General features: G+C 53.5%; 2 protein-coding genes across 2 annotated transcripts; both read left to right on the top strand.

Moving 5' to 3' along the window:
* Positions 1 to 1872, top strand: CLDN2 (claudin 2). The gene has a single exon (XM_083876357.1). It carries the CDS (start codon positions 718 to 720, stop codon positions 1411 to 1413), a length of 696 nt encoding a protein of 231 aa, XP_083732483.1. The 5' UTR covers positions 1 to 717; the 3' UTR covers positions 1414 to 1872.
* A 13106-nt stretch (positions 1873 to 14978) lies between these two features.
* LOC310917803 (uncharacterized protein) lies at positions 14979 to 20929 on the top strand (the record flags this gene model as incomplete). The annotated part of the gene is made up of 12 exons (XM_083876355.1): positions 14979 to 15268; positions 16083 to 16468; positions 16699 to 16809; positions 17260 to 17391; positions 17534 to 17641; positions 18086 to 18194; positions 18350 to 18494; positions 18855 to 18904; positions 19019 to 19153; positions 19814 to 19925; positions 20335 to 20401; positions 20706 to 20929. The coding sequence occupies 12 exons, from the start codon at positions 14979 to 14981 to the stop codon at positions 20795 to 20797; spliced, it is 1737 nt and encodes a 578-aa protein (XP_083732481.1). The 3' UTR covers positions 20798 to 20929.
* Between the last annotated feature and the right edge of the window lie 98 nt (positions 20930 to 21027).

Here is a 21027-nt window from a genome sequence, read left to right as displayed (position 1 = left end):
AGTAGGTGCCACTGTCACACGCGTCCCTGTCCATCCTTTTCCCCAGCAGCACAGAAAGGCTGATATCCGTGGTTCAGTCTCAGGCAGCCGTTTCCCATTGTCCCAAAGGAGCCTCAGCAGCTCGGGGTGGGTCGTGGGTGACTGCAGATGCCTTGGGTGAGCCCCATTCAGATGGGGATGAGGTGCCATCCCCTTTCCTCAGCTGGAGGAGCTTTGTGTTCACCACCTGAAGTCACCCCCAGCAGGTCTCAGATAAGATGGTGCAGCCACAGCTTTTTGGCTTCCTCAGCTTGAGGCATCACAGAAGACAGGGGACCTCGAGGAAGGCAGAGGGCACTTTCCCCACACCAGCAGCTGGCTCTCCATCCCTGCCCGCGTCGTCAGTGCAGGGGAGGGCTTTGGCGTCCGTCCTTCCTGGGCAGCGCTGCTCTGCCTCTGGAGCCTGCCCGGGGAGATAGCGGAGGTGAAAGGGCGCTTGGCACTCCTCCACTGGCTTGGGTCAATCGTTAATCGGGGAGGGATTGCTTTCCACTCTCACAGGTAACCTCCCCGCGGCTCCCACCCCGCACAAAACCAGCACCCCCGGCAGTGGGGTGGAGCTGCAGCGCTGCGAGCCGAGCCTCTCGCAGGGCCATGGGAACGTGAGCACACGGGAGGGACCCGGGTGACGAGCTGCGAGCCCTGGGTAGGTGGCAGAGGTGACAGCCAGCCCTCACCATGGTGTCCATGGGGCTCCAGCTGCTGGGCTACGCCGTGGCCTTCCTGGGCTACATCGGCACGCTGACGGCCACGCTGCTGCCCAGCTGGAAGGTCAGCTCCTACATCGGCTCCAGCATCGTGACGGCCATCAGCTTCACCAAGGGGCTGTGGATGGAGTGCGCCACGTACAGCACGGGCATCACCCAGTGCGACATCTACAGCTCCCTGCTCAACCTGCCCGCCGACGTCCAGGCGGCCCAAGCGCTCATGGTGAGCTCCTGCGCCGTGTCCTCGCTGGCCTGCCTCATCTCTGTCATGGGCATGAGGTGCACCGTCTTCAGCCAGGGCTCTCCGGGCAAGGACCGGGTGGCGGTGGCGGGCGGCGTGGCCTTCGTCCTCGGGGGGCTGCTCTGCTTCATCCCGCTGGTGTGGAACATCCACGTGGTGCTGCGGGATTTCCGCAACCCCGTCATCCCCGACAGCATGAAGTTCGAGCTCGGCGAGGCGCTTTACCTCGGCATCGTCTCCTCCCTCCTCTCCCTCATCGGTGGCTTCATCCTCTGCGCCTCCTGCCCAGACCGGGACACCACGGCCGCCTACTCCAGTGCCTACCAGCCCCAGCTGCTGGCCAGCAAGAGCTCCCGGCCTTCTGTCAGCCAGGTGCAGAAGAGCAAGAGTGAAGTCAATTCCTACAACCTGACGGGATACGTGTAGTGGCTGCAGGTGGGATCCAGGCTGGCACCTCTCCTGGCTCCCCAGAGCGTCCGGGCTGGCACCAAGGGAACGCGGTAAGAGCAGAGGACACGGCAGCATCGCCCGTGCTCAGCCCTCTCATGTGCTTGGGGGGGTTGACCCAGCTCCCTCCCTGGGATTCTGAGAGCCTTGTGACTGCTTGGAGATCCCAGCTGGTGGCTTACATTGATGAAGGACCCTGAATCTGGCTTTGTTCTTTACTCCGTGCTGCCGGCTCGCAGGCAGCCCCTGGCACAGCGGGACCCCAGCCCCCAGCCCCGATGAACCTGCCTGGAAAGGGGAGTGGGCTTGTGGCCCCAGGGACTGGCTCACTGGCCGTGGAGGCATCACAGCAGGGTCAAGGGCATGTGTGTGGGTCTGCAGTCACTGCTGGGGGAGCTGAGTGCTGGTTGCAATCCGATGTCGCAATAAATATGTCTTTCTAGCCAGACTGTATCCGAGCTTTTCTCTGGCACTGAAGGGCCAGCAGGGGGGCTGTGGAGGGGCCAAGGTGTGAAAGGTTCCCCTGGCCCTTGCTCTGGCCTGCCTGCTCCACCCCACAGCTGATGGCTTTGTCACCCAGGAGCCCCGGCAGGTGGGAGCACTGCTGAGGGGGAGGAGGGCCACTCCCTGGCACAGTTTGTCCCTGGGCATCACGCAGGGAGATTGCCATGCACCACTACTGCCAGGGTGCCAGCAGGGACAAGCACAGCTCCCTGTGGGATAATAGCAGGCAGCACCTTCCCCTGTCTCCCCAACCCTTCTTGCTTCTAGGAGTGCAGGTGTGATGAGACTGGGTGCCTACAGGGGGATTCATTGCACATCCAAGTCCCTGGGTGGTGGGGAGCCCTGGCATTCCCACATCCCCATCCCAGGGAGCACTGGCACCCCTGGGGCAAACATGGTCCCAAGGGCCAGAGGCAGCTCCAGGCTGTGGTGGAGTCTGAGCAGCCCAGCTCAGCTGCAGAGAGACCTCACAGGCAGGTCCTGAGCCCTGACATCCTTGAAGGGTCTGACTTGGGAGAAAAATGCCACCAGTGAGACATTGGAAAGCTGCAAGGGATGGGCAGGCAGGAGGCAAGGCTGTGGAGGGACAGGCTGTGTGGCTGCAGCCCTGCACAGGAACAGCAGCAGAACATCCACACAAGCTGCTGGTGGCACTGGGGGATGCTGGGCACGTGCCAGGGCATGGCAGGAGAGGAGGTGCAGGCAGCCCAGCCCCACAGCCCACCAGGGAGCAAGAACACTTTAATCCATCTTATGTACCACTGCCCCACCTGAGAGACCCCCTGCTCTGCTGTGCTACAGCACAGGAACACCCACAGACCTCCTTGTCCTGGCTCCTCGTCCCCCAGGGAGCAGGAGGCCTTGGTCTACCTGCTGACCCCTCATAAAGCAATTTAGATTAGGTCATGGAGAGGAAGGGACCACGTCCTCCACTCAAACGTCACCACCATCACCCTTGCACCAGTGAAATCATGTTTGCTGTGGGGTTAACACGCTCCTGATAAAGTTGGGTCACACTTTCTCCCCTCCTCAGAGAGCAAGGAGTCACACAGTGACCTATCCCCAGGGTGACACTCACTGAAGGGGACCAGGGTGGATCTCAAGGCAAAGGCCAGTGACCTGATTTCCAAGGCCAAGGGACAAAGCACAGCATCAACCCTGCACCAGCTGAGTTATTTATTCCTGCCCTGGGGAAAAGAGTGCCCTGGGGTATGCAAGAGGCTTAACCTGCTGGCAGCAGCCCCCCCGGACGTGCTGTGAGTTCTGAGGGTCCTTTGGCCATAAATATTTGGTTTGTTTTTTTCTGGGCAGCTGGTGGAGAGAGTGGGAGAAAAAGTAGTCGGCACAAAAGGTCACACCTTAGAGGGGAGGAATTCCTGGGCACTGGGTCCTTGCCCCTCGCCTCCCACCCCTGTCTGCGGGCAGAGGCTGTGCTAATTAAACAAAGGGGCATTTGAAACGCTCAGAGCTTGATTGGTGCTGGGCTTATTAATGCTTTAATTCAGGGAGCAGAAGGGAAGCTTCCCCCAGAAGGAGAAAGGCAGCTGGCACAGGCAGAGGGGCAGGCAGAGCTCAGAGTCTGGGCACAGAAACACCCATCAGACTGAAACAGGGACCAGCCTTTCCCCAGGTCCCTGTGCCACCAGCCCTGCCACAGGGGAGCCCCTGCATTAAGCACTGGATGGATTCAGGGAGGGGAACGTTTCTCCCCTCCAGCTTTCCTGGCCTTCAGTGTGAATGCACACAAAGATGTGAAACCTGGTTACAGGGCAAGGCAGGTTGACACAGATTTTCCACTTGGGAAGGAGGATGGGGAAGGGGAGGGAAGGACACTGGGTGCACAAATGTGGTGACAGTGGTTATCTCTGCATCATGCAATAGCCATGCTCCTCATTCTTGATAAACTAGGTTCTTGAGGGCAGCCTGGATGTGGTCCAGCCTAGGGACAGAGAGAACAGGAGCCTCGGCTGCCCTGGGGGACAGCTCTGCTGATGGTGAGCATGAGTGAAGGGATGGAGCTGAGGCAGCCAGTACAGCACAGAGCCAGCCCCTCAGATGGTCCTTGCCCCTCACCAGCTCAGTGGCAAAAGCTGAGGGTGCTCCAGGATTCCCTGCAGGAGAGGCACAGGGGGGCAGAGCCAAGTTCAGGACAAGATGGGCAGCCAGGGGGAGAGCAGGGGTGGGAAGAGGGCTGGGTGGGGAAGAGCTCTCTCCATCTCAAGCTCTCACCTCTCAGGCCGGTGTGGTGGTGTGGGGAGCCTTGCAGCCCTCACTGGAGGGCCAGGCTGCAGTGACTAATCTCTGTCATAAGGAAATGAGTCCTTCCCCTCACCTCTTCTCACTCTGGATGATGCCTCAATGGAAGGAATGGGGCAATAAAATACTAATGTTCCCTTATCTTCAAAAGCAATAGAGGCACTATAAACACTCTGTACACCCCAACCCGGGATCAGGGATTGCAACCTCATCAGCTGGTCACGAGAAACATGCAAAAAGTCACAACTTCTTCTTCCTCCCTCCAAAGAGGGAACAACACAGCCCATCTCCAAGGCCTCTACATCCAGCCCTTGCCCACCAAGCACTGCCCCAGGTGCAAGAAGAGCACTGGGCAGGGGTGCCCGGGTCAGAAAGGGCACAGGTTTGCCCTAGACCCACCAGGATCACACACCTCCTGCCTCCCTGGAGCCCTCCAGGTTGGCATTCCCAACCTGTTTCTCATCTCTGCCTAGCACGGCTGACCTGAAGCAGCAGCAAATAACCCATGCAAGCTCTCTGGGGAGTATCAGCCACGTGCTGGGAGGGCCCACCTCTGCCCACAGCCCCCAGGAATTGCTCAGATAGGAGAGATGGGAGGGGGAAGGAAATTCAGGCCAAGTTCCTGATGGGTTGAGGCACTTGGAAAGGACCAGCACATTCCTCCACCCTCTCCCCAGCCACAGCACACTCCCAACTGCCTCCCACACCGTGTCAGAGCCTCCTGGCCCCTCAGCAAGCCAGGGCTGATATGGAAGATAGCCCATGGCTTTGCTGCAGCCTTTTCAGGAGCAGCAGAGGATACACAATTGAAAGGGGCTGCTCCCAGACACTCCAAATCCTGAGTCCCAGGCTGGGCTCAAGTCATGCACTGGTAGGAATGGGAGAGGCATTCCCTGCCCCAGCCATGCCCCTGAGCCCAGGAAAGAGCCTCAGGGATTCACCTCTGGGCATCTGTGGTGCTCAGCTGGAAATTGCACTCACATTTTACCTCCCAAAGGCTTCCTGCCCTCCTGGAGCCGTGGGGATGGCCCTGTCTGGAGTCAGGGCAAACAACATGGGCTCTGGGTTCCTGGCTCTTCTGGTCCTGATAGGACCATGCAATGGAGGGGAGAAACAAGCTCCTCTTTGGAAAACACCTTCCATCAGGGGAAAAGCTGATGCTCAAACTCATGGCTTTCCACAGTCTCCCGGAGGAGACCTGTTTAAAGGCACTTTAAAGGATCTTTGGGTCTTGAAGGAAAGAAATGAGGGAAACAGGGCAGAATGAACTCCATGACACTGCAGGGGACAGAGGCCTTTGGGTGCACCAAAGGAGATTGCTAGAAAGCACCTTCCTGTTTGAAGAACAGCTCAGAAATCTATCAGGAAAGTTATAAAAGGTGTTTATCTCAGAAAACCCGATACCCCCGGAGAGGACGCGGAGGTTTGATCTTCCAGGCATTGCATTAACATCACAATCAGATTGTTCCGTAATAATTGAGTCTAATCTCTACTGGAGGAGCTTGGGGTTAGTGATCTCAGCAAACCTCATGTACATGCAATTTGTAGCAGCAAAAAAAGGCTTTGCAGTAGAACCCACACAAATTCAGTGAGCAAGGTATATTGTTGTAGTGGTACAAACATTTTGACTTCCTTTCTTCCCTGCACACTAAAACCCCAAATTCTAAGTTTTCAGTACTCCAACACAAACATAAGCTCTTTTTAAAGAAATATTGGGGAAAACATACTTCATCTGCAAAATCTGCCAAAATCTGCTTTGGAGGGCTGGTTTAGAGAATTGCAGATAAATTGTCCTGCACCCTTGACAGCTCCACTGCCAAGTGATGGTTCCACAGCCCCATGCTGGACAGAAGAGAGGAAGACCAGAGGATCCCAAACACCTTTACATGGACAAACAGAGCTGCAGCCACCTTAGCAAGTCTAGAGACTCATCCCAAGCAATCCCTGCCATCCTGTCACCTCCATGCTTGGGAGCATCAACATTTGGGCAGCTGCTAATAAGGTTCATGCCTAGAAGATGCTCAGACCCCAGACACAGCTGAGCCCCTCCAGGGTCTCTGCTAAGCACCACGAGTCTGGAAGAAACAAATCACTCCATAAGCAGAGAAACCAGGAGGGGCTTCACCAGCTTTGGGGTTGTTTTATCTCTACTCAGGATTTCAGGGTGTGCTTTGGATGACGTTTTTCCCACACTGGCAAACTCATCTTTCCTCAAGTCAGGTGTCTTTTTTCACAGAACTTACAACACCCTCTATTTCTGGGATGTCCAGCCTGCTAAAAAAGGCTGAGCAGAACAAGACTCACGTCAGAAGCAGCATGATTGCCTCGAACTCGCCTTCCCAGAAAAGCTGTCTCTGGGTTTCTCAGGTCACTGGAGCAAAGTCCCACAGCACCAGCTCTACCTGGCAGGTGCTCTCAAGATTTCTCCAACAGATGCATTTTCATTACCCAGATTTTTAGCCCTTTCCTTTTGAGGCAGTGAGCACAATTTCAGCCTGCAGTATTTTTCAGGGCATAGAAAAGCCCAGAGACTCTGCAGGCATTACAGAGCTAAGGGCAGACCTCAGCTATCCCTGGATCCACCGTTGTGATGCTGTGCCTTTTGAACTATTCCAGAACACTTTTACAGGAATGAGGGCTCTGCTCTTTGCCTCTGATTCTTCCCCAGCTGCCCCAGAAGGCAGGCACACATCTCACTGAGCAATGGGAGCCTCTGAACGCCTCCTCCTCAGCCTTCTGCCCTTACCAAACACCCTTTATTTTAATGCTTCCAGATTGTGAACTGGCAGGATGTTTCACCCCAAGCCTGGCTGCTGGCCGGGGCAAGGCTCACTCCACCTCAGTGCTGCCCCGGGAGGCAGCAGGGGAGAGATATCAGGAGAAAAACAAAATTATCTCCTTGTTTTCAAGGCAAGGAGAGCAGGCTTCAGGTCCAGAGACATCCTCGGCAAGGGGAAGGCACCTCACTCTGTTGCAAGGCAAAGCCCCTGGAAGTGGCTCCCAGAACAAAGTCCCCATTGCCCAGCCAGGGGAGCTGCCAGGATCCTGCTAACACACAATAAATTTCCACCTGCTGTGCAGACCTGTCCCTGTAGCTGACACCCCAGGGCTTGCTCACAAGCAAGGCTCTTGCTGTGGGTTGTGCCCTCCTTCCCAAAGCTCAGGGAGTCCCATCTCCCTGCTGTGCCAGGGTGCCCAGTGTCTCAAGGGGCTGATTTCTGCCTTGGGATTCTGCAGCTGAAAGCAGGTGTGTTTTACCTCACAGGTCACAGACAGATGCAGCTAATCCACCCAACTTCAGTACTGAGTAAAATCCCCATGGGGAATAAAAGGGAATAAGCTGTGCAAAACACAGTGTGAAGGCAGCTCAGTCCTATGTGAGAAGACAAGTGTACCCTCAGCTGTCCCTGAGAGCAGCTGCCCTTTCCCATGGAAGTTCTTGGCAAAGCAGAGGGAGGCTGACCAGAGGAAATGCAGGACTGAAGCTCCCAGCTCAATGATGGAATGAAGAGAGCTTTCAGCAGTGTGAGCTGAGGGGAAACACAGCACTGCTCTTCCCTGGCTCCCTGCACTGCTGCCTGCTCCTGCTCCTGCACACCCCCCATGCAATGCTGGGACCCAGGGCAGCACAGGCTGGGTCCCCCCCAAGCCCTGCCAGGGCTGCAGCCCCAGGACTTCATGGGGCACAGCATGGTGCTGGCACAGTGGACACTGAGAGCTCTGGGAGGAGAAGGCTTTGCCAAACATCTTTATCTCTGAAGATGCCTTTCTGACCTCCTCACCTCCAATAAGTGTTTATCTCCACTACACAACTTAATCCCCCCAAACTGCTCTGGCAGCAGCTCCTGGCACAGGCATCTTTGAGAGAGCTTTGAAAGATGCAGAAGAGAAGTGCCAGGTTTCAAACCCAGCTACTCCGATACCAGCTTATCTAAGGAAAATTAATAGCTGCAGTTTGCCAAGCTACATCCATTTAGGAAACGCTCCATCACAGAACTACTTTGTGTGTTATTTCCTCACACTGGGAAAAACAAATCAGCTCAAGAAATGCCAAAAGCCCCATATATTGCTGTAAGGAGCATATATTTTTATCTTGCTGCTGATGTCAGACACAGAGAGGTGAGAATATGAAGCCTGCTAACTGTTCACAGGCTGCTGAACACTTCCGTAGGCTCAAGGATCTCTGCTGATGGATGCTTGCATCAAAGCTGGCCTTTGCTCACCACCTCCTCATTCAGCAGAGCCCATTCCTCTCACTAACGCCTGAGTTTCTGTTTTCTCTACATCACCATGCTGGGCTTGGCTGGGCAGACTTAATTTCCTTCCCAGCAGCTGCTGTGGGGCTGGGTTTTGGCTCTGAGCAGGAAACAGGGTTGATAACACAGGGATGTTGGATTCTCACTGAGTGGGGATTACACACAGCCAGGGCCTTTCCTGATCCTCAAGGCACGAGGATTTGGGGGGACACAGCCAGGACAGCTGACCCCAGGGATATCCCAGACCACACAGCATCACCCTCAGCACATACAGCTGGGAGAAGAAGGAGGAAGGGGGAGCACTCTGAGTTTGCCTTCCCAAGTCACTGTGACATGTCACGGAGCCCTTCCTGGGACACCTGCCTGCCATGGGGGGCCGTGGATGAATTCCCTGTTTTGCTTTGCTTGCACACACGACTTTTGCTGTAGTTATTAAACTGTCTTTATCTCAGCCCACGGGTTTTCTCACTTTTACTTTTCCAATTCTCTCCCCCATCCCGCTGGTGGGGAGGGAGTGAGCGGCTGCGTGGGGCTGAGTTGCCGGCTGGGGTTAAACCATGACAATCACTCAAACCATGTTCTCCTTTCCCTGGGTGGCAGAATAAACCAGGAGACAGCTTTTAGCCCAAGGGCTTGACACATGCCATGAAAAAAAACTCTGGGGATGTCTGCTGTGCATAATCTTCTGAAAAATAAGGTCAAGTATGTTAGGGATAAAGTTCAGATCACAGAGCTACTTAAATGGATGGGAATAAAAAAAGATGCAGAGGAGGAGCAGCAGCATCTAAGATTACACATATGTGCCGTGAAGAACATTGAGATCAAGTCTGAAGGAGGTGTGGACACTTCCTGCTTTAGAAGCAGCTTTGGAGGAGAAAATAAAGGTCTGTCTTTTCACCCGCCCAGGGTGGATGCTTCAAGGGATGATTGGCTTTTGGGATAAAACTTCCCAGAATGGTCAAAAGCATGGATGGTCCCAAGATCATTGGCTATTCTGTACTTCAGAAACTATATTTCATGCAACCATAAAAATGGGTGCAAGCATCTCAAACACTGCTAAAGTAAAACTTTGGCTCATTGCAATATCCTGGTACAGATTCAATCTCTTCAACAGCTCTATTGAAAACTGAATATGATCGTGGTGTAGGCCTGTGCTTTGAGGAGCAGCTGGAGAGATGTCAGAAGTAAAACATCAAACATGAATGAAGGTAAGAAAAGCTCCTTTCAAACCATGAATGGAGGGAGATAAGGGAGCTACCTTCGATCTCAAGTGTTCCCACCTGCAGCCCTGACCTGAAAACACAGTAAACAGCACAATCTGAAAATGCCAAGAGAGGTCACAGCAGCAGCTCTGAAATGTTGAAAGATGAGCTGAAAATGAAACAGGATTCAACCAAGCAGGAGATGAGGAATGGTAGACACAGACACAGGTCCTACAGTTGTATAGACGTGTCCTTTCTGCCTCCAGTAGCAACAGAGAAAGTCCCTTTGTGGTAAGGTGTAAGTGCAGCCCTGGGGGAAATGACACAATCCTCACCATGCAGGATGGGGCACTCTCTGCCCACATCACTATGTTGCTCAACTCTGACTCTCAGGCAGTACACGCGACACATGTTTGGTGATATCACCTAAGCACTGGTTTCTGTCACATGGCCTCATGCCTTTCCAGGTAAAATGAAGTGTTTGAGTCAAAGGAGTGATGCTGTGCTGGCCACCCACGCACCCTCTGCTCCATACCCACGGCCTGGGCGAGGGAATGTCCTTCAGGAGGGACAGGGAATGTGTGACTGTAAGGGTGGGCTCTCCTCAGCTCCTTGGGGAGAGTCATTTTATGGCATAAAGGAGGAAATCAGGTTTGATTCAAGATGCTTCTGCACAGGAATTGGACAATATTGAATCACAGAAGAGACCTTCAAGATCATCGAGTCCAACCCAGCCCCAACACCTGAACTAAACCCTGGTACCAAGTGCCACAGCCAGTCTGCTTTAAACACATCCAGGGATGGTGACTCTACCACCTCCCCAGGCAGACCATTCCAGTACTTTATCACTCTTTCTGTGAAAAACTTTTTCCCAATACCCAACCTATATTTCCCTTGGTGCAGCCTGAGACTGTGTCCTCTTGTTCTGTCAGTGCTGCCTGGGGAAAGAGACCAGCCCCACCTCCTTTCAGGGGGTTGTAGAGAGTAATAAGATCAACTACTTGCACTTGTCCTTATTTTCTTCCCGTGAACCATGCACTGCAGGCAGCACCGGGAGTTGCAGCATCTTTTGGGTGCAGCTGCTCCCCTTTGCCACATCTGGCTGCTCCTAAACTCCTCATCTTCCTCCAAACTCCCCATCATTCTTGACATTTCCCAGGTTTAAAGTACAGCCGTGCTGCTGGCTAAAGAAGAGTCTAAAAAAACAAGCCTAAACAAGGCAGGGCAGCATCAATGGAAGGAGCGGGGCTAACCCAAAGCCTCGCCGCAGGTCTGAGGCGTCACCGTCCCGCCGGCTGTTCCCATGGCTACACCGGAGGATAAATCCAGTTCAAGGAACCTCGTGTCGCTACATTATTTAACAAACAGTCACGCTCGAGAGGAAAACACAGGCGGGGACCCAGTTTAGCAGCTGCGTGGGCTGATCGGAGCGATGAAAGGGCCCAAATCCTGCTCGGGCTCAGCACCACAGTGCCCTAACCCGAGCCAGGCAGGGTGTCAGCCACAGGGAGAGTCCAGCACGGCCACAGAGGAGCCTCGATGGTCCTGAAAACCATGTCTGTTTGTCCACAAACACAACCAGACTTTGCACCTGACAGAGCCCTGCGTACCTGACCCATTTATGAAACAATCCAGAGCCCGACAAGGGAAGGGAAGGGAAGGGAAGGGAAGGGAAGGGAAGGGAAGGGAAGGGAAGGGAAGGGAAGGGAAGGGAAGGGAAGGGAAGGGAAGGGAAGGGAAGGGAAGGGAAGGGAAGGGAAGGGAAGGGAAGGGAAGGGAAGGGAAGGGAAGGGAAGGGAAGGCCACCTGCATGCCTGTGTTCTGGCCCAGGTCTCAAACTCAGCACTGGGAAAAGAGGAAAGGAATGTGGGCACAAAGAAAAACATAGGAGGAAAAAAGTGGGGCGGTGTTGGAACCCTGGAGGCTGAAAATTTCAGGCTTTCTCAGCTGAGGGGTGCTGACCCTCAGGCAGGCACTATGTTTGACTTGAGGCTTTGGAACAGGCTTCTGAGATTGAGTGATAGCAGTGGGGTTGTGGGTGTGTAGTTTGAATAGAATTGTGTGATCTCACAGAGTGAAAAATGTAGATTTCAGATTTTAGTATATAGTAATGCATGTGAGTCAAGATAGAGGATTTGGGGAATTGTCTGAATCCCTCTTCTTCACCTTCTTCCTTTATCATGGGTCTAGGTGGTTTTCTATAATTGGGTGGAAAAGGTCTGCATTTCAGGCCTTGGGTGGTCATTATTGGGTCAAAAGTATAAATAATAAGGTGTCACCCTCATAATTAGGTGGTTATTGCTTAAATAACCTTGGAAAGAGTTACAAGCTCTCCATTTTACCTCATTTCTCTAACTTGCTAGATTGAGCTCATGGCCTCGTGAATCTGTAAATAGATAAGGTATAATAAACATCCAAGTCCAAACTCGACATCTACATTTCCCGTGTGTTAATCCTGACCTCAGAAGAGAAAAAGAAATCAGAACTGTAACAGGGAGGAGTTATAGGGATGTCGGGAGAGATGAACAGGTTTTGAGGGTGAAGGTGTGGATGGAACTTGGAAGTGCTGCTGAGAGTTTATATTTGGGAAAAGTGGTTCAGCATGGCAGCAGTGAGGAGAAAGAAGAGTGGTCTGGGGGGCAGCTGAGGCAGGGAAAACAGGAGCATCAGGAGGTGTTTGTCCCCATGACTGCCCTGAGCCAGCGAGGGGTGAGCAGGACTCTTCTCATCACACAATGATTTCAGTGTAACCCAGGACCTTCCTCCTTCCCCAAAACCCTGCAAGGAGGAGCAGAAGGTGACCTAGATCGGTCTGTGATTCACCAAGCAGCTGCAGAGGGCCACGACTCTGTGAGATGCCAAGGTCCACTGGGCTGTTCCCTGGGCAGGCAGTGGGGACACTTGTGGGACACAGCCAGGCCAGCAGTGCCACCGTGTGGGAGCAGGTCACCTCCCTCTGCCAGGACACGGCCAGCAAAAGGGTTCCTGGAATGTGAAAGAGAGCAGGTGGAAACGCAAACACACATACATGTATAAATAAACTCATGTCTCACCCTCCCCCTAACCCGAAACTTAAAAAGAATGAGAGACTCATCCAGAGAAATTTTCTCAGCCAGAAACCTGCTCCTTGCTGGAAACCAAAAGACTGTGTTGTCTCTCAAGTGTTTTTCAATAATGCCCAGAAAAATAACTCTCTTTTACTCTCACTGAAGTGAGACTGACAGGGCTGTAATTACCAGGGTCTTCTTTCTTACCCGTTTTGAAAACTAGGACTTTGGCCAGCTTCCAGTCTGTGGGAACCTCTCCAGGCTCCCAAGACTTGAAAAATAATGGAGAGAGATCCTGTGATGACAGGGCCAGCATTTTCAGTACCCTGGGATGAACCCCATCGTGTCCCACAGATTTATGTGCACCCAGCTGGAGCAGCAAGCCTCAGACAAGTTCACTTTTGGCTGGGAGTTTATCCTTTGGGAGTTTATCCTTCTCCTGATCACAACACAGAGCTCTGAGGGTACCACAGCCCATCAGTGATGTTGATGACAGAGGTGAAGAAGCCATTAAAAATCTCTGCTTTGTCCATGTCCCTATTTGTGAGGTGTCTAACCTTGTCAAGTGTGGACTGATCTCTGATCCCTCTTTTGCTGGTAACATGTTTTAACAACTCCTTTTTGCTGTCCTTCACAGTGCTGGAGAGCTTGAACACTAATCAAGCTCTGGCCATACGAATTTTCTCCCTGCAATGGTGAACAGCATCTCCCTATTTTTCCTGTGTAACCTGTCCTTATATCCAATGTCCTTACACTGAGACTTCTGTTCCCCTCAGAAACTGGAACAGTTATTGTCCCTATGACAATAACCTGTCATCTTTTTCTCCACAGGAGTGATTTGATACAGAATGCAGGTCAACTTGACCTTGCTGATAATACCTCCAACCTCAATGGAGCATAGTCCTCAGCAATGATTCTATTTTTGGAGCCTGGTATCTCTGACTCAAGGGCACCTGAGACAGTGGGGTAATCCCAGAGGAGTGCACAGAGAGATGCAGTGTAACCCTGGTGTGCAGCACAGACCACTGGGGACAGCTGATCCCAAGGGAAGGCACCAGCACAGTCAGGAGTTACATGGAAACAGTGTTGGGAGAAGTTCTCTCTAGGCACCTCTGTATATTTGTGTTGGTGTCCTGAAGCACAAGGGGATAAAAATCTGGCATGTAGGAGTTTAAACAGAAATGTAATTATCACTTTTTCTGGCAGCCACAACTACTGCACAGGTGTTTTCACTGAACTGTCCAACACATTCTTAGGTCTCCATCCTCAGAAAATATTGCTTACCTTGACATTGATCCCTTCTCTGTTGAACCGTGCCTTCATTATCTAGTTTCTAGGTTATAAAAGCTTATTTCTTGGCCTCCAGAGCCAGCTGATTTAATTTCCACTTAATGATAAGGGCTATCTTATCTGGCTTTATGGAATGCTGAACTTCAACAGCTAACAGCCATTGGGCCGTATGAACTGGTTGCACCCTGGAATTTGTTAATCATAGATAATAATTTCCCTTCAGTAACATCCAGATAACTGTCCAAAATCTACCAGTTCTTTCCGCTCAGCATTTGAGCTGAAATGTTTGGTAACGAAGTAAAGCTTCTTGTTCTGCAACAGGTCAGGAGTTCTCAACAAGAAATTAGCAGTTTCACCATTGGAATGTAAGTCAATCAGCACATTTATCTAAAACCCACCCAATTCTTCAGAAATTATCTAATATAAACGGAAAGATTCCTCTGGAATGAAAGGATGTTATTTTAAACAGGAGAAAAAAGGCCGGGAAGTGATCAAAGAAAACAGGCACAGAAAAATGTTCCTAATTTAATATCGCCTGTTTGAATGAGACTTGTATTAACAGGTACGTGTCCTTTGTCCCGCATCCCAGCCCGGTGTCCCCTGTCCCGCACCCCCAACCTGGTGTCCCCTGTCCCTCAGCCCAGCCCGGTGTCCCTGTCCCTCAGCCCGGCTCGGTGTCCCCTGTCCCTAGCCCGGTGTCCCCTGTCCCCACCCCGGCCCGGTGTCCCCTGTCCCTCACTCCGCTCCGCTCCCTCAGCCGCGTCCCCCGTCCCCACAGCAACGCCAACACGCCCCGCCCCGAACACCCAAACAGCCAATCGAAGCCGCGGCAACGCGAGTGGCGGCTGCACTGACCAATGGGTGCCGAGAGCGGGAAGGCGCGGGGGCGGGCCCGGGCGGGACGCGGTGACGACATCCCGCCGCGCGCCGTGGCCCAGCCGCCGCCGCGCCCGCCGGAGCTCGGCCCGCGCCGCCGCCGCCGCCGCGCCATGAGCCAGTTCAGCTTCGGGGCGGCCGCGCCCGGCGGCGCCTTCAGCCTGGGCGCGGCCCGACCCGCCGCCACCACCGCGGCCACCGCCGGCTTCTCCTTCTCCGCGCCCGCCGCCACCTCCTCCGGCGGCTTCAGCTTCGGCAGCGCGGCGCCGGCGGCGAGCGGCGCCCAGCCCGCCGGGCTCTTCTCCTTCAGCAAACCGGCCGCGGCCGCGCAGCCCTCGGGCTTCAGCTTCGGCTCGGCCGGCGCGGCCCCCGCGGCCCCGGCAGCCGCCGCCTTCCCGCTGGGGTGAGAGCCCGGCCCGGGCGGACGGAAGGACGGAGGGAGGGATGGAAGGAGGGAGGGAGCGGGGCCCGTCGGGGCCGGGCGGGGGCTCCGCGGGCCTTTCTGCACCCAGCGAGCCTCGCCCCTTGTGCCGGGACTCCCCAGCGCCCCGCCGTGCAGCGCTCCCCTCCTCGGGCGAGGGCTCGGCCAGCCCCGGCCCCTGTCCCGGCCGGTGTTTTCATGGGGAGCTCTAACACGTGTTGGGGAGGGCGACGTTTGTGTCTGTCTCGGGCTGGAGACGCGGGCACAGGGAAAAGCTAAAGCTCTACTACCGGATAGAAACCGTCTTCTTCTTTCTGACTCCAATCTGGAGTGCCCTGAAGGTTTTCTCGGCACTTTGGGAGGGATTTGTCGTTAAGGAAAGGCTGTGAGTTCTGGGCCGGTTCTGCGGAGCTGCTGCTGTCAAAGCTGCCAGATGGCAGCTGTGGGAAGGGAGCTCGAATGGGCCCGAGCAGGGAAAAGCCAGCCTTGTGTAGAGGGAGTGGAAATGGTGAGCTGAGAGAAGGAGCAGCTTCACGTGTGCTGCCATCAGATGTCCTGTGGTGCCTGGGTGGGTGCAGGTCATGCAGGGACAGTCAGAAGCAGGAGCCCTAACGGGGGATGGCAGGTGACAGCAGCTGGATGGGGTCTGGTGTCAGAATTGGGACACAAGCCTGGGCAGGTGTGCATGTCTTTGAAAGGAGGTTCCTGCTGTCAGCAAATGGTCAGGGAGCAAGGCAGCTGTGTACTTGATGAGTGGATGTGTGTCTCAAGCAGATTGTCTTCTTTTCCTGCCCAGGGCAAACACCCCAAAAGTGAACTTTGGAGCCAGCACAGCCACTGCAACTCCTGGGATCACGGGGGGCTTTTCCTTTGGTGCCCCTGCAGCCACCAGCACGCCCTCGAGCCAGGCAGCAGCCCCGTCTGGCTTTGCCTTTGGCTCTGCCGGCCCCAGCAGCACCAGCACGGCCCCGTCGGGGAGCACAGGAGGCTTCACCTTCTCCAGTGGCAGCACGGCCCAGGCGGGAGCAGCCGGGTTCAGCCTGGGCCCCGCGGCCCCGCAGGCGACGTCGGCAGGGCTGACCTTTGGCACGGCCCCCGCGGCTGCTGCCACCACCAGCACGGCCACCCTGGGAGCTGCCACCCCGTCAGCAGCGCCCTTCAGCCTCGGGGGGCAGCCCACAGGTGGGGGAGCGGGCTGGGGGGGCAGCTGGAGGCTGGGAGCCTTTGGCAGGGGCGCAGCTGGGGGTGGAGTGGAGCTCTGCAGCCTCTGCCTTCTGCTGGGGCAGGACGGGGCCAGGGGCTGCAGCCAGAGGTGTTTGTGACAGGCCTTGCAGGGTCTACAGTGCTGGGCAGACGTTGCTCTTTAGGCTGTGGGAGGAAAGTCCATCTTGGCCTTTTGCTCCTGGTTCCAGGTCTGACCTTTGGGGCGCAGCCTTCAACAGCAGCTGCCAGCACAACCACAGCAACACTGAGCACAAGTACCAGCCAGGCACCCACCCTGTCCTTTGGAGCCAAGCTGGGAGGTAGGCAGCTCTTGTGGAAAACAGCTCCTCAAGGCTTTATGGAATCTGCTGTCCTCCTGGCAATATTTGTCTATTGGAAGTGAACAAATGTCTTCTACTGGGGTGTGGGAAGGGGCCAGGAGTGTTTGTTCCTGTGAGTTTGCCCTGGCAGTGGTGATCTGTGACAGCTCCTGGAGCCACTGGACAGTGTGTCCTGTGCTTGTGATTGTGTCCCACATGGCAGATTCTGTTCTGTGCTTGTTTGGGGAGCACAGTGGAAGGGAGGCACAATCTTAAAGGGCACAGTGTGAAAGACAGAGAGAATAAGAGGAAAAGGAGGTTAAAATGCTGACATCCCCAAGGGCCAGGTGTGGCTGGGCAGTTTGTGTCACCCTCCCAGCTGGGGTGTTGTGCAGTGGGTGGGAGCTCAGTGTGCTGTGCTTGTCCCCATGGAGCTGTTTGTCTCTGCAGTGACATCCACAGCTGCCACCACGGCCTCCAGCACCAGCAGCACCTCAGTGCTGGGCTCCACGGGGTCCTCCTTGTTTGCATCTGTGACAACTTCTTCAGCCCCAGCCTCCTCCAGCAGCACAGGCCTCTCACGTGAGTCTCTGCAGGCAGGTTTGTCCCTGGGGCTGCTGGAGCTGCTGCTGCAGTGGGAGGGGGAGCAGGCTGGGCACAGCTTTTCCAAGGGCCCTGCAGTTCATGGCTTATGCAAGTTGTCAATGGTGTCTTCTCTTTGCAGTTGGTGCCACTTCCACTGCTGCTTCCACTGGGACAGCCAGTCTGGGCACAATTGGCTTTGGATTAAAAGTTCCTGGAACAACAGCTGCCACAACAAGCACTGCCGCGGGTAGGAATGTGATGCTGAAAGTCACTGAAGAGAAGGGGGACTGAATTCAGTGCTCTGTAGAGGTGTAAAGGGCCATGTCAGAGTAGCAGCTCAGCAGTTCTGATTTGTAAAGCCCTCAAGGAACTGAAAACAGCACAGTCTGTCTTTCTCTGATCCTTTGCCATCTCTTTGTATAAATTCTCTCATGGTGTGTAAGGATGCAGGGGAGGAACTGGGTGTGCTGGTAGTTCTTGGTTCTAACAGTAAACAATGAGGATATTGACAAGGCTGTGGGCCAGGGATGTTTTCATTCCCTCCTTGACAGAGGTGGATTTGCTGCTGGTCCCTTCAGAGGGATCTACTGCAGCTCCTGCAGCCATGGGCACTGCAGCCTGGACCTGTTCTCTGGTTGTGAGGTACCAGCTGTGTCCTCTTGTGTGGCTGCACTTGAATCTCTTCCTGCAGGGACAACTTCTGCTTCTGGCTTTCCTTTGAATCTGAAGCCATTGACTACCACCGGTGCCATTGGAGCTGTGACCTCCACAGCTGCCACCACCACAACCACCACACCCAGGTGAGTGTTCTGTTAGCCCTGAGCATTTCCTGCCTGGGGCAGGAGCAGCTGCAGTTTTCCTGCTGGGGTCTGGAGGAGGGAGGGGAAATGAGGGAGTGTTGTGGAGTTTCTCCATCCTGACCTTGTGTCCTGTGCTGCCCCTCCCTGGCTCTCAGTGCCCCCCCAGTGATGACTTATGCCCAGCTGGAGAGTTTGATAAACAAGTGGAGCCTGGAACTGGAAGACCAAGAGAAGCATTTCCTCCATCAGGCTACACAAGTCAATGCCTGGGACCGGATGCTGATCGAGAATGGGGAGAAGGTGAGGTGACCTCCAGTGGAACCTCATTCTGCTGCTGAGCTCCTTAAAGACCTCTGTGTTACAAAGGCAGCAAGCTATTGCTTTTCAAAACCTTTCTGTGTTCTGGCCTCTAGTCCTTGGGCTTGGAAATCTGTTCTGTGACTTTGCTCTGTGATACCAAGTTCTCTTAGAGGGGATCATTCCAAGCTGAACCTCCCTTATTCCCTCCTTGGTCTGTAAATATTTATGTGACCATCTCTTGTTTCCAGAAGTTGCATGGGTGCTGCTTTTTCCCTCCCTCCCTCCCTCCCTCCCTCCCCTGTTATTTGGAGAGCTGACTTGTTGGTTTGCAAGGTGTAATGAACTGTCTTCTGTTTCCAGATTACTTCGTTACACAGAGAAGTAGAGAAGGTGAAGGTGGATCAGAAGAGGTAGGAGACTGGGAGCACCTGAAATTATTTGATTTCTTCTCTGCATTGTGCTGCCTGCTGGTGTGACAGCTCTGCACTGTCTGCAACATGACAGTTGGCATTTTCTCTTTGCAGGCTGGATCAGGAGCTGGACTTCATCCTGTCCCAGCAGAAGGAGCTGGAGGACTTGCTGACCCCTCTGGAGGAGTCTGTGAAGGAGCAGAGCGGGACCATCTACCTGCAGCACGCGGATGAGGAGCGGGAGAGGACGTGAGGCACAAACCTGCTGGGATGGGGATCAGCTCTGTGCTCTGGTCACTGCAGCCAGCAGGGGATCGAGCTGGGATGTGTGACAGGATTGACAAGGGGTGGCTGCTGTCAGACATGAAATCCTGTTTAAACTCACAGCAACAGATTTTTCTCATTAGAAACAAGAACAGTGAGTGGAAGCCCCTGAATTGCCATGAAAAGCTCTTCAGATGTTAGTGCAATCAGCTCTCTGGGAAGAGGTTACTAATTTTGGCATAATCTTGAAAAATTAATGATTCTTTAGTGACAGAAGTGGTGAGAGCAGAGTGAACTATATGTGGCACAAGCATCCTCATAAGCCTTTAGTGATGCATCATAGGTTAATTAAAGGCAATGTTTGTCTGGTTCAAGAGATGAGGAATCTTGAATCTAGGCTTGATGTTTTCTTCAGTTCCTGCAAAGCCTTCCAGGAAGTCCTTCACTCTCTTGCTTGTCTGTAGATCAAGGGAGATGGTTTGAGATTCATTTCTTGGGGGTGATGGAGCCTCTCTGGGTGCTGTTCCCAGGTCTCTGGCAGCCTTGGCTGCAGATGTGGAAGTTCATTCTGATTGCCCATAGTTGTGAGCAGGTCTTGAAAGTTGATTTTAACCATTCTTATCTTGGTTCCCATGTGCTCTGCAGCTACAAACTGGCTGAAAACATCGATGCTCAGCTGAAGCGCATGGCACAGGATCTGAAGGACATCACTGAGCACTTAAACACGTCAAGAGGCCCAGCAGACACAAGTGACCCGGTAAATGCAAGCTTCTGTTTTTATTTTTTATGATTTATATTAAATTGATCTTGATGCTCCTTATAGCTGTACTAAGCAGCTTTTTTTTTTTTTTCAGTAAAAATTTCCCTTCAGTATTGCAGACTGAGTTTTTTCCACATTCATTATTAATTTTGCCACCTCAACCCTAAGGTGATGAATGTTCTGCTGCTTCCTAAGTCTAAACTAAAATAAGCCAAAGCCACAGACACACCATCTAAACTGTGCAGTTTTCTTGCTGCTAAGAAGCAAAGTAGCAGCATTGCTGCACACACTTCCCTGCCAAAGTGGCTGCTGCCTTAGGGATGCTGTGCCAGGAGAACCTTGCCTTTGACTCCTCTTGGTCTTTATGCAGTCTCACAACTGACTTGCACCTTCTCTCTCTGCTCAGCTTCAGCAGATCTGTAAAATTTTGAATGCACACATGGATTCCCTGCAGTGGATTGACCAGAACTCAGGTGAGATTTGTCCTATAGCCTTTTGGGAATGTGAATGGAAAGCAGGAGTGTGTCTGTGAGTGTTTGTTCATTCCTGAAGGTGCCTGAGGAACCTTCCTCCTCACCTTTAATGGCACTGTCCCTTCTGGGCTTGAATTCTTCTGATGTGCCTGATTAGAGGCCTCTAATGAGAACTTACTCCTGGCAACTGCTGTTGTTTTACCTAAAAAAGCCCTCCTCAAATGTTTTTCTTTCTCCTGCCAGCAAAACTGTGCAGGGTTGTGTTCTGGGGTGACTGTGACGTTAATTTTTGTTTCTGCCACAGCTGTGCTGCAGAGAAAGGTGGAAGAGGTGACAAAAGTTTGTGAGAGTCGCCGCAAGGAGCAGGAGCGCAGCTTTCGCATCACCTTTGATTGAAACACTCCCACCTTCAAAGGATGAACATCAAGCCTCTACACAAAACAGAGGTGTTTGGGAGCTGAGGACTGAAATCTCATGACCTGGTTTTTTGTTTCTTTTCTTGTAATAAAATGTGCTGTTTGTTCCAAAGACAGTCTTCGTTGTGTTGGACAGGAGAAGCTGAAACACTGCCTGAGTTTGTGAGGGAAGTGTGGTCTCTGTGCTTTAACTGTGCCTGCAGACAGGTG

This window comes from Zosterops lateralis (assembly GCF_965231275.1).
Source record: "Zosterops lateralis genome assembly, chromosome: 21".
In the NCBI taxonomy this organism is placed as follows: Eukaryota; Metazoa; Chordata; class Aves; order Passeriformes; family Zosteropidae; genus Zosterops; species Zosterops lateralis.
This window is presented reverse-complemented; position numbering and strand designations above follow the sequence as displayed.